This window comes from Nematolebias whitei, chromosome 2 (genome assembly GCF_014905685.2).
Source record: "Nematolebias whitei isolate Nwh7 chromosome 2, NemWhi1, whole genome shotgun sequence".
NCBI classification, from domain to species: domain Eukaryota; kingdom Metazoa; phylum Chordata; class Actinopteri; order Cyprinodontiformes; family Rivulidae; genus Nematolebias; species Nematolebias whitei.
Genome location: NC_056499.1, coordinates 47,123,348 through 47,136,303, shown reverse-complemented (window position 1 = coordinate 47,136,303; position 12,956 = coordinate 47,123,348). Strand labels below are relative to the sequence as shown.

General features: G+C 41.3%; 1 protein-coding gene across 1 annotated transcript in view; it reads left to right on the top strand.

The window, feature by feature from the left end:
• LOC119430274 (Golgi apparatus protein 1) overlaps nucleotides 1-12,956 on the top strand; it is a 56,717-nt gene that overhangs the window by 21,985 nt on the left and 21,776 nt on the right. The window contains exons 11-16 of the mRNA XM_037697718.1: nucleotides 534-687; nucleotides 8,347-8,484; nucleotides 8,604-8,690; nucleotides 8,779-8,841; nucleotides 8,932-9,045; nucleotides 12,090-12,178. Of these exons, the coding sequence (XP_037553646.1) occupies nucleotides 534-687; nucleotides 8,347-8,484; nucleotides 8,604-8,690; nucleotides 8,779-8,841; nucleotides 8,932-9,045; nucleotides 12,090-12,178 (645 nt within the window). The remainder of the gene's footprint in view (nucleotides 1-533; nucleotides 688-8,346; nucleotides 8,485-8,603; nucleotides 8,691-8,778; nucleotides 8,842-8,931; nucleotides 9,046-12,089; nucleotides 12,179-12,956) is intronic.

The window sequence follows — 12,956 nt, the reverse complement described above, 5'->3', positions numbered from 1 at the left end:
TGGCACCTGTTGCATACGACATGGGTTTTGTCTGTTGAGCCGTCGACCTGTTGGAATCCAAAATATTTCTACAGAGTTGATTTAAATCCAGCAGGAGAGTGAATTTCATGATCTGTGTTTTCTGCCTCGTCTGCCATGTTGCTGAGGCGGCCGCAGACGCAGCCGAGCACGGACATGGTGACACAGACGTGCCTTGGGAATTTCAAAATAAAAGTGTATTTTAAAGATGACAATATAAATTGATGTTTTACTTTGGCCACAATATAATTGAATTATTAATCATTTAATTGATATATCGATGTAAATCAATATATTGTTACACCCCTACTGCTAACTAGTTTTTGTTTCTAGATGTGACAGAAATTCAGAAGCAAGTTTCTTTGGAAGCAGAAGTTGTTTTTGTGCCGTCTAACAGAACAGATTGAATTGCACTTTTAAAAAAAAATCATTGAACACAGCAGGAAGTATGTAGTTGGATAAAAAAATATAATAATCTGGCTGATTTGAAGATTCTCCTTGTTTTTATTATTCAGGCTGGACCCCATCCTGTATAGGAAGTGTCAGGGTGATGCTGCACGGCTCTGCCACACACACAGCTGGAATGAGACCAGTGAGCTCATGCCGCCAGGGGCAGTTTTCTCCTGTTTATACCGACATGCCTATCGCACAGAGGAGCAAGGACGGCGGGTAAAATGACGCCAAACACACACACACACACACACACACACACACACATATCCTTGGTATTCAAGACGACACTGACGTGTAAATATTCAGATAGAAAAAGATTTTCAGTTTAGGGTTGATTAGGTACCATATTTTCAGCAGATGTAACTTTGATGTTCTTAAATTTAACAGGTAAAACCAGATGAGCAGGTAAGAGCTCTGTCTGTTTCACATAAATCAGTGAACCTGGTGAGGGGTTAAATTGATAATTTATGATCATTTAAAACTCTACTTAGTGGGTGTCTATTATGATGAGTTGAGTTATTAAGAACCTTGTCATAAATTCCTCCCTTCTTATTTTTCCTATTTCCTTGTATTTCAGCCTGTAATATGAAATGATCTATACATATTTGACAAGAGGTCAATCATATTAAACATTCTTTGATCAGTTGTGGTTAAATATTAGAGTTCACAAGGCATGATGTGAATCTCTGAAGTTTCTCATTTTTAAATGAGAAATTATTTACAAATTAACCTTTTTTAGCAGCATATCATTTTTTTACACCCAGCTTGAATGTTAACCATTTATTACAAAAAAATGTCAAGCAGAACATCCCATAGATGACACAAGTCCAACAAAATCTGTCTGATGTCAGGTTATCAGAAAATTTTCATCTGAACCAAGGTTAGTAAAAATACATACCACCACCAATCTCATCTGAACTAGAAGGCTGTATCTCTTAGAAGTAGTGTTGTGTTCAAGACCACCTAACCCGAGACCAAGTCAAGAACAAGACCAGAGTGTACTGAGACCGAGATGAGACCAGGACTTTTAGGGTCCGAGATCAAGTCGAGATCAAGACCGAGGGAGGGCAAGACCAAGTCGAAACCAAGACCTCAAATAAAATAAATAAAATGATTTTTTGATTATATATTTTTTTAATAAAAGTTATATACTGCAACTTTGTTTGCTTTTGAATGAATATATCAGCTTCTCAGCTTTTCAGGTCTCTCTTGTAAATGAGTCCTCGAGGCTCAATGGGATTTACCTGTCTAAATAAAGGTTGAATGAATTTATAAGTTTTCAAAGCTACATAACAAAGAAATCAGACATTCAGTGGCTTAACTTCATGTGATTCAACAATAAAATTACACAACTGTTAAAATGGAAGCAGTTTCATCACATGCTAAGCCTTACAAAACTGCAGTGGCACAACACTCTTCATAAGTCCAAACTCAACACCAAGGATAACCTTATAGTTGCACAGTGGCTTAAATAAATTAGTAGATATACACCTAAATAAGTTATATTAATGGATATTAGTTACAAGTGTATTCTCTGTGATTTAAATAGCCAAATTTTATAACTGATAACAGATATCTTCTCCCGCGTCCAGACAATCACTTCTCACTTTCTTGGAGTGACCAGTGTTGCCAGATAGTCGAGGATTTCCAGCCCAAAAATCTGTTAGAAATCACCACATCACACAAAAATCCACCCAATCAATATATTGTTATATTCACGGTTTGAACATGAACGCACATCAGTACAAACCAAGGTAATTTAACATTATGTGGCAAAACGCAACAATACAACAAAAATCTTCCCAGAGTTCCCAGCAAAATCAAAATGAAAACCGCCCAATTAGCAGTAAACCATCCAATCTGGCAACACTGGGAGTGACGTGTGCGAGTGAAAGAGGGTGGGCGTGACAGCGGTAACAAAAAATGCATTTAGCAATGGCTCACGTTATCGATTGGATTTGAATCAGTATGTTTTGCATCCAATAAAAGCAAAGATGTTAACAAATAAACAGGACAATATTCAGGCAATTTAGTGATATTTCAACTGTTGTGGTCTTGACTGGTCTTGAAATAAAATCCCGAGTCCTCAATGACAGAGACCGAGACAAGACCGAGACCAAATGCGATCGAGTCCGAGACAAGACTGAGACCATCAAAAAGTGGTCTTGAGACCGGTGTCAAGACCAAGACCGGTCTCAAGTACTACAACACTATTTAGAAGGTAGCATAATTTAACATTGTACTGTTACAGTTGTCCCTCGCTATATCGCAGTTCACTTCTTGCGGCCTCACTGTATCGCAGTTTTTTTTTAAATGTGTGTACTGTACATGCTTTGCAGTACTGTACATTCATCTCATTGTCATTGCCCTCACCAAAGTGTTTTAAGAGCATATGAAGTGTTTAAAAGAGAGTGGGAATGTCAGGATTCATGTCTGTCTGTTCACCACACCCATCTGCTCCGCTGTGATCAGCGTAATTCTTCTCACCTGGTAGTCATAGCATTTAAACTCTCCCCTGTTCTCTATCGGGCACCAGATTATTGAAAGCCTTGCACAAGTAAATGTCCAACAATTATCTCATGCTTCTGACTGATCCCCTCACCCTGACCAAGTTTCTGTGCCCTGAATTTCCCTGTCTCACCTTGCGAAACTTTCCAGTGCATGGCCACAGATGTGTGCTGACTCCCACCAGTCTTTTCAAAATAGAGCTCATTGAATGTGCTCCGTGTCTAGTTGAATTATCAGGTCCTCTGTTAAATTTATTACAGTGAAAGGTTAATAAGAGAGTGGGAAAGGTTTGTAGAAGTGTGTCAACTCACCACACCCAATGATGATAACTAAATGCACAATTTATGCATTGGATGTACATTTACAATGATTGTAAGATTGGTCTGGACTTGCCATTTGCCACTTGACTGAATGTCCAATTTGACCATTAAAGCATCACCTGTTGTTAGGTGGGGCAGTGCGTCTCATGCCTCTTGTCAGGGCTACTGCTGCTCTGGGTATATGGATGCTCACATCATATAGAAGTGTGCCCCCAGGGAATCCCTGGTCTCGTACCAAAGCCTTTACTATCCAAGGCAGTTGGATGAGAGCTATGCCTGTATGCATCCTGCTAAGGCAAGTACATAGTAATGTACTGGCATCTTGGTAATTATGCTAGTTGCTCTGTATGGATTCCTTCATCCCCACAGCCATAGAGAGACTAAGAGGTATAGTGGGATTCACTACTTGGTCTCACTTGTTACTTTATCACTGACTCTAAAGGTCAGCTGACCCAACTCATAGTAGGGCCTGTTCCCCAGGTCTGTAAAATATACAGAGAGTTATTGTCCATGCCAAGAAGCAGAAATTGACCAGTAGTCTGTGTAGATGAACAGATGCTGGGATGTATTCATCATTTAACGCGAGTTCCTCATTTTTCTGGACTGAATAAAACGTGCATTGAATTTAAGGAAATGCAAACGTGAGACGTCATTTAGATTTGACCCATCAAAATGAATGCGGTCATTTATTTACAGAATCAAATTTAACATCAAACATGTACATTAATTTGGCAAATTATGAAAATAACAACAAAGCAATCAATCAGGAAAAATCATACGGCCATGATTTTTCCGTTGCTGCACCACAGACATGTATAAAACTGTACAACTATGACTTTTACCCACACGGATGTGAATAAGCACTTTACACAGACATTTCTAAATATCTGGGAGAATTTCTACTTCATAGGAAAGTTTAAAGATGGAAAGAAGTTTAGAGGGAGTAAAGGATGGTGTGTGAGGGAAATTAAGTGTTTTCCAGAACCGACACTCTCCATCAGAAGCCCAGCTCGCCTCGGTACGCTTGGTAGGAAACTTGACCCATTACCTCTCTGATGATAATCAGCAGATATGGTGTTCCGTTAACGCTACCGGTCCAGCGTCTCCTTAGAATGGCTGTTGCCCGTCAGAAGTAGTGGCGAGGCTCTGTTCGACACACATTCACCTCAGTGGAAAATGTTATAATCCCATGGAACTCGGAAGAGCTTCGTTGTCATGTCAGGAACTCCCACAGAACTCTTGAAGTCTGACAACTCTCCAACTCTGTAACTCCGTGAGTCCGTGAGTCTCTGTAGAGTCTCTCCGTGTCCCTGAGAGTCTGTGTAAACCAGGAAGTACTGACATTTTAAAGGCTCTTTCCCGGTTCACTTTTTGGGATTTTTCATTGGTCAGAAACGACCAGAAGGGGTGTGTTTTTGTGACGTAAGGGGTTAGAGACAGCGAGAATTGTTATGAGACAGCTCAGAAATGTTCTCAGAGACCGAGAGGATTCTGTTTTGACGTGTCTAAGAAACAGGTGCAAAACATCTCTATTTACGTCTGAGAGGATTCTAAAACATGACAGTTTTAACATAACAACTTGTTTTTCGTTTGAGTCCAACCTTGGAACGCACACACTTGCTCATTCAAAAGCAGAAATCAGAAAAATGCATAATTCTGCACAGCTTTTAACATGAGAATAAAATCATTACTCAGTTAATAAAATTGATTAGTTCACTGCAACATCTAAAATGGTTTGAACTAAGACACTTTGATTATCAACATTTGTAAGATAGTAATGATAATAAAAAGAGAGTGTTCTTTTCACTTGAATCTTCAAGAAAGAAAGTCTCAGGATGGGTGAACCTGTATTTATGGAGTCAAATACATGAAATGACAGCTTCTGTCCCACAAGGTTCTAAAGGTCAAGAGTTTTGACCTTAGACTTAGTTTCGACGTAGGCCTTGGTCCACTACATCTGCTACTCAACAGGACCCACCCTTCAGACTTATGTCTGCTGACCCGGGTTCTTCCTTCGGCGTCTGCACAGAACCACCTGGGGCTCTGCAAGTTCCCCAAGCATGAACATTTTTATTTATTTTATTTTTTATTTATTTTATTTTTTATTTATTTAACCTTTATTTAACCAGGCAAATCCCATTGAAATCACAGATCTCTTTTGCAAGGGAGGCCTGGGCCTAAAGGCAGCCTAACATACATGTCTTTGGTCTGTGGGAGGAAACCGGAGTACCCGGAGAAAACCCACACAAGCACAAGAAGAACATACAAACTCCACACAGAAAGACCCCAGGTCCAACAGGGGATTGAACCCAGGACCTTCTGAACATGCCAACCCTCTTGAGAATTGGGAGGTCCTGAACCCTTTTGGCAATGAATCTGTTGCTCTCCCATCTTGGAATCTCATAGACAGCTTATACAAGCCAGTCCATGGCAGACTTGTCTGCACAGGTCACACAACAGGTGCCCTGCACAAGATCTGACTCACAAAACTGTGGCACCGGATTGTCGTCCAACGCCTGGTCAATGAGCCTCACGATTGTAGCACGCAAGTGCTCACGTGCCTCCTTTTTAGACATATATGCATGTCATCATCTGAAAAGATAATGACCTGCAATTCCCCACCAACAGCCAATATCATTGAAGACCCATTGCAGTGTATTTTTTGGGGCTGCCTCCACTGCCTGGAGTCGAGGCCACAGCCCTCTTTCACTTATGAGAGCAAGGCCCAGCTCTATCTCCAGTGCTGTCTTTCGACTTGCTGGGTCTTGGTTTGTCAGCTGCCAAACCTCTAGGAGGCTCATTTGCCAGCTACCCTTTCCCAGCAGCCAAACTAGAGAAAAAAACTTGAATTCTTTTTCTTGCGCTTTTTCTTTTTCTTTTTTCTTGTGTTAAAGAGAGACACCATTTGTCCTCGGAGAGTGCATCGCCCCCCTTAACATTTTCTCCATCAGAGCTTTCTTACCAGACAGGCCAGAGGCATGGTTGTATGACCACAGCGACAGTCGCACCCAAGACACCACAGGCTGGGCCCTCAGAGGTTTTATAATGCCCTTTGGCCTGGTAATGGGGGCTGGTCTCTTGTCCACTCATTTTAAACGCAGTTGTCAACTTACCATCCACCGGGGGTGGATGGCTAATGACTGTTGACGGTGCCTAGGTTTTAAGTCAGTTTCCTTCTCCTAGGCAAGTTGCCTACCAAGGCTATTGAGCATCACCTGCTCCACTGCTTTTAGTTTGTGGCACCCTATTCGCTTTCCAACTTATTCAGGTACACCCCTGTACACCAATAACAGGGATTCCCAATCCACCACCCAGGGACATGCTGCTACGCAGTGCAGCCTCAGCGCAGCCTCACCGCGAGGAGGCATCTAGGCATGTGAACACCGTTCAAGTTCACTATCAAAAACCTGATTATTAAGGCAAAATCATATGTGCATGTCTGTGTGTGTGTGTGTGTGTGTGTGTGCACGCTATACGAATCCTTCAGCAGTGGGAGGCATCAGCATACTGCTTGTTTGTTTGGTGCTATTCAATTAAATTCAATTTAGCCTTTATTTATACAGATAAATCACAATGAGCCTTGAAGACTCTTTTACAAGTGAGACATGTTTAGACAGACAAAAAGTTGTGACAGTAACAACATGTAGGATTTGGAGGCAAAAACAAATTCTGAACAGGCTCTCTCAATGGCCAATGAGAGATTGCATGAAATTGAAAAAAAAAAAAAACACCCCGCCCACATAATCACATAGTGATGTATTCATTCCGGCAGGGAGGTGAAGACATCAAGGGCAGTGAGCATGTCCAAGGATGCTCCCAGAGGCACTGTAGGAGTTCTGATAAGATGGAATAATCAGCCAGTTCCATCTGGTGAGATCCATAAACATTCTCTGGGGGTGCCGAGGTTGGCTAAGAACAGCGCCAGTGAGAATCCAGGAGTCCTGAAATGATGACACAATGTTTATTCAGCCGGTTTCCCTCGATAGATCCGTAGACTTCCTCGGTGTGAGGGGAGGGGGCAGAGCATCAGATTTACAGAGCCTCCAGGCAAATTGAGATAAGATGGCCTGCCAAGGCCAGCCGAGGGAGCCGAATTCAGATAAATAACATTTGTTTTGGAGACAGGCAGAACTTTACTGAATTTTATCTGCCTCAAATCTTTGCTGGTCTCAGGTAGATTCCGAAACGTCCAAATTAAGTGGACATACCGCTGGTCTGTGCCTGAGAATATTCCCCAAGATCTGATCCATCCTGCCAGCGAGTACTAGGGGCTGCAAATGGCCAGTGATTCTCACAAATCACATCCAATTTACGGTTCAGTTCGCTAAGCAATTGAGTCTGGGTGCTCGAGACACAGAGCAAACCATCACATAAGGCTGGCAGCTTGACCAGGGCCAAATTAGCTGCAGCCATCTTCTTTGTATGTTGATAAACCAGGAACCAGATGATTCCAAAAGGCAGGAAACCTGTTATCATAAATCAAATTATATATGCATCTTCGACGTCCTCGATCAACAGCAGAGATAGACAGATCACATTCCACTTCCCCCAGAGACATATCCAGCTGCATGCATGTCATCAGGGCAGTTTGGCTCACCTGAAGCTTGTCTCGTCATTGAGAAAATTTTATCAATTGCGTTGAGAGACCAACTGACCAGATCCATAGCAAAATTACGGTTCGGAAGATATGTAGAGGGAGCTTCAGAAGCAGTTTCACATATGGGACAGAGCAACAAAGCAAAGTGGAGGAGAGGAGGGGAAAGGCATCCGCCCTCGACAAATGCAAGTGGTGAAGTGTAGCTATACTTTAGCTTTTGAACAGAGTTTGTATTACACATACAAATGATGAAAATTGGCTCATATCTGGAAATATTATCCACTAATTATTTGTCATGGATTCATTAAACTGCAGCAGCACATTTGAAGAACAGCAAAGTTCATGCACAATCATCCAGGTATCAAATCCAATAATTCTCAGTCAGGTCATATGGCCTGACTGAGAATTATTGAATTTGAAGAACAAGTTTTCCAACATTGTGTGTTTTAGTTGTCTCGAGACTGTAAAGTTGAGGTTCAGAGGATCCTCCACCAGAGAGCGTTGGATGTGAAGTTGGATCCGGACCTGCAGAAACGCTGCATGACTGACCTCGGCAAGTGGTGCAGCGAAAAGACGGACATGGGACAGGCGAGTCACACCTGAACCGCTTCTGTCCTGTTGGTACCAAAAACATGACCTTTTCAAAACACAAGATAGAAAACGACATCTTTTAAATAATTCATTTGTAAATGTGTTGCTGTCTGTAGGAACTGGAGTGTCTGCAGGATCATTTGGAAGATCTTGTGTCCAGCTGCAGAGAAGTTGTTGGCAACCTGACAGAGCTGGAGTCAGAGGTCAGAGTTCACCTAAACTAAACCAGGAGACAGAGATTGTGTTACAGTTAGTATTAGATCATGTTTCCATCTTTTTCTTATTGTTCAGGACATCCAGATTGACGCTCTGCTCATCAGAGCCTGTGATCCTATCATCCAGGCCCACTGCCATGTGAGCGCTCCAACTAATTACACTCAGCAAGTCTCTTCTCAGTAGTAAAAACTGCATTTTCAACTATTTTTATAATTGCTGTGTTTGCAGGACGTTGCAGATAACCAGATTGATACAGGTGACCTGATGGAGTGTTTGGTTCAGAATAAACACCAGAAGGAGATGAACGACAAGTGTGCAGTCGGCGTTACACACTTCCAGCTGGTCAGTTATCAGAATGGCATGCTCATTTCTTTCTGCTACTTTATAAATTCATTTTTCTAATCACACCTTTTTTTTTTCAAACTGGAGTTTCATTGTTAATTTAGCTTGTGGAAATCTGTTTGTTTTGTACTTTTTAATAAAGAGTATGAAAAAGGTTTGTAAGCTCAATCATCCAGGTAGATAAATCACAAAAAAGCTTAAATCATGTCATCTGGCCAGTTTCTTTAAGTGAGGAACTAGGCTTGGAGATATGGACCAAAATTAATATCTCAATATTTTAAAGATAAATCGCAATATATGATATATACCTTGATATTTTTTTCTTTCCATAAAGTAATAACAAAAATATATTTCAGAGTCTAAAGCTTTGTCCCAAGTGTCACACAGGCACATTTACTAACAAACAGCTGTAACTGCACAAAATAAATGTCTAAAAAAAGAAATGATTTACATATATCAAATAACGATCCTCTTCAGCTGCGCCGCCTTAATGTTAGTAAGCGTGTGTGAAGCAGCACATGAGAGGCTGTGTTTGTATTCACTGAGGGAGAAGGAGGGGCTGTGAGAAGTTGGTGGCGCAGACGGGTAAAAAAGACAAACTACACAGATTTTCAAGTCTTCCAGTGAGAGGTAGAGTGACATTAATAAAGCTGCTTCTTATCGTATCACTAAAGACACGGTCCTTAGCAGCTAACAAGATGGCTAACTTTAGCCGTGTTGTTCCACAGTTGAGACTTGGACCTAGTCTGTAACGATATAATAAGCTGCTGCTTTATTAATGTTGCACTACCTCTCACTGTTCCTCTCAAGGCACAGCATGGCTAAATGAGCTTTGACCTGTGGTTTGTTACAGGGAAGGAGGCTGAAGTCGGAAGTCCAAGGAGAAACGTTTCTCCCTTAAAGAAACTGTTCAGATGACCTGATTTAACCTTTTTTTGTGAAAGAGTATGAAAGTTTATTTTTGTATAATGTTTAATTATTATTAAGAATCATAATGAAAGTACATTTAGAGCATTTATTCCGTATTTAGAAAATACAGGTCCTTCTCAAAAAATTAGCATATTGTGATAAAGGTAATTATTTTCCATAATGTAATGATAAAAATGAAACTTTCATATATTTCAGATTCATTGCACACCAACTGAAATATTTCAGGTCTTTAATTGTTTTAACACTGATGATTATGGCATACAGCTCATGAAAACCCCAAATGCCTGTCCCAAAAAATTAGCATATCATGAAAAGGTTCTCTAAACAAGCTATTAACCTAACCATCTGAATCAACAACGTAACTCTAGACACCTGCAAAAGATTCCTGAGGCTTTTAAAAACTCCCAGCCTTGTTCATTACTCAAAACCGCAATCATGGGTAAGACTGCTGACCTGACTGCTGTCCAGAAGGCCATCATTGACACCCTCAAGTAAGAGGGTAAGACACAGAAAGAAATTGCTGAAGGAATAGGCTGTTCCCAGAGTGCTGTATCAAGGCACCTCAGTGGGAAGTCTGTGGGAAGGGAAAAGTGTGGCAGAAAACGCTGCACAACGAGAAGAGGTGACCGGACCCTGAGGAGGATTGTGGAGAAGGGCCGATTCCAGACCTTGGGGGACCTGCGGAAGCAGTGGACTGAGTCTGGAGTAGAAACATCCAGAGCCACCGTGCACAGGCGTGTGCAGGAAATGGGCTACAGGTGCCGCATTCCCCAGGTCAAGCCACTTTTGAACCAGAAACAGAAGTGCCTGACCTGGGCTACAGAGAAGCAGCACTGGACTGTTGCTCAGTGGTCCAAAGTACTTTTTTCGGATGAAAGCAAATTTTGCATGTCATTCGGAAATCAAGGTGCCAGAGTCTGGAGGAAGACTGGGGAGAAGGAAATGCCAAAATGCCAGAAGTCCAGTGTGAAGCACCCACAGTCAGTGATGGTCTGGGGTGCCATGTCAGCTGCTGGTGTTGGTCCACTGTGTTTTATCAAGGGCAGGGTCAATGCAGCTAGCTATCAGGAGATTTTGGAGCACTTCATGCTTCCATCTGCTGAAAAGCTTTATGGAGATGAAGATTTCATTTTTCAGCACGACCTGGCACCTGCTCACAGTGCCAAAACCACTGGTAAATGGTTTACTGACCATGGTATTACTGTGCTCAATTGGCCTGCCAACTCTCCTGACCTGAACCCCATAGAGAACCTGTGGGATATTGTGAAGAGAAAGTTGAGAGACGCAAGACCCAACACTCTGGATGAGCTTAAGGCCGCTATCGAAGCATCCTGGGCCTCCATAACACCTCAGCAGTGCCACAGGCTGATTACTTCCATGTCACGCCGCATTGAAGCAGTCATTCATGCAAAAGGATTCCCGACCAAGTATTGAGTGCATAACTGAACATGATTATTTGAAGGTTGGCGTTTTTTGTATTAAAAACACTTGTCTTTCATTGGTGGGATGAAATATGCTAATTTTTTGGGACAGGCATTTTGGGTTTTCATGAGCTGTATGCCATAATCATCAGTATTAAAACAATTAAAGACCTGAAATATTTCAGTTGGTGTTCAATGAATCTGAAATATATGAAAGTTTCATTTTTATCATTACATTATGGAAAATAATGACCTTTATCACAATATGCTAATTTTTTTAGAAGGACCTGTATATTCTTTAGGCAAATTACTTCCCAGTGTGTGCAATCTTTAGTTTATTGCAAATTTTCTCATGAACCAGTAGACGGAGTTTAAAGAAACCTTTTAAAAAGCATTCACTTCATGTAAATGTTCATCCAAATTAAAGATGGCCTCCACAGATCATCGACCCAAACCAACTGAAAAATGGCCGTAGCTCATTCAGTTTTCCAGATCTTGTGCTGAATTTGGTGTGGTGGTAGCTGAGAGTCATTCTGAACACATCCTTCAATTACTAACAAATGTGAGATCTTGCCTTATGTCATTTATGATGTTTGACCAAAATGGCACCAGTCAGTCCCTTGTCATCAGAAAATGGTGAAAATAATGATAAAATGAAACACTTCTCTCTTTTCTCATGTGCTCAACTTTCAGGTTCAAATGAAGGACTTCAGGTTCTCCTACAAGTTCAAAATGGCCTGCAAGGAAGATGTTCTGCGCTTGTGTCCAAACATCAAGAAAAAGTAAGCTGAAAAACACCATCCATTCATCCATTCATTCATCCATTCATTATCTTTACCCACTTCTTCCTTTACTGGTTGTGGGGGTCACTTGTGCCCATATCCAGCAGTCCCTGTGTCTAATAATGATTCAATCCAAAAGGGGGAACATGTCAGTCAGAGTAGGAGAAGAAATGTCCACCTGTTATGGAGAAGACAAAGCACCATTTGTTTTTAATTGTGCTCTCCAGTAAAACTGTGTTTGGTCCCGATATGAGGAACAAACTCCATGGTGCATTTGTGAACCAAACTCTGCCGCTCCAACAGAACCGGACCTTCAGCTCTCTCCAACAGCTTGCTTTTGACCCGCCTTCCTGTTAGTCAAGACAACGCAAGCTTCAATGTGATTGGATGTAATCCTTGTTGAGGCGGACCCCGTCTCGATCTCAAGCTGGAAAGCCGGCCCCCAGCCAGAGTGTTGTGTGTGTGTGTGTTCATAGACGCTGAGGAGAGAAATTAAGGAGGAAAACGAAACCTAACAGTATTAACGCCGTTAAAATAATTGTCGGCGTTATTCATTTGCTGCGTGAACATGATAATAACAAGTTAACATGATAATAACGAGTTAACATGATAATAACGAGTTAACATGATAATAACGAGTTAACATGATAATAACGAGTTAACATGATAATAACGAGTTAACATGATAATAACGAATTAACATGATAATAACGAGTTAACGTGATAATAACGAGTTAACATGATAATAACGAGTTAACATGATAATAACGAGTTAACG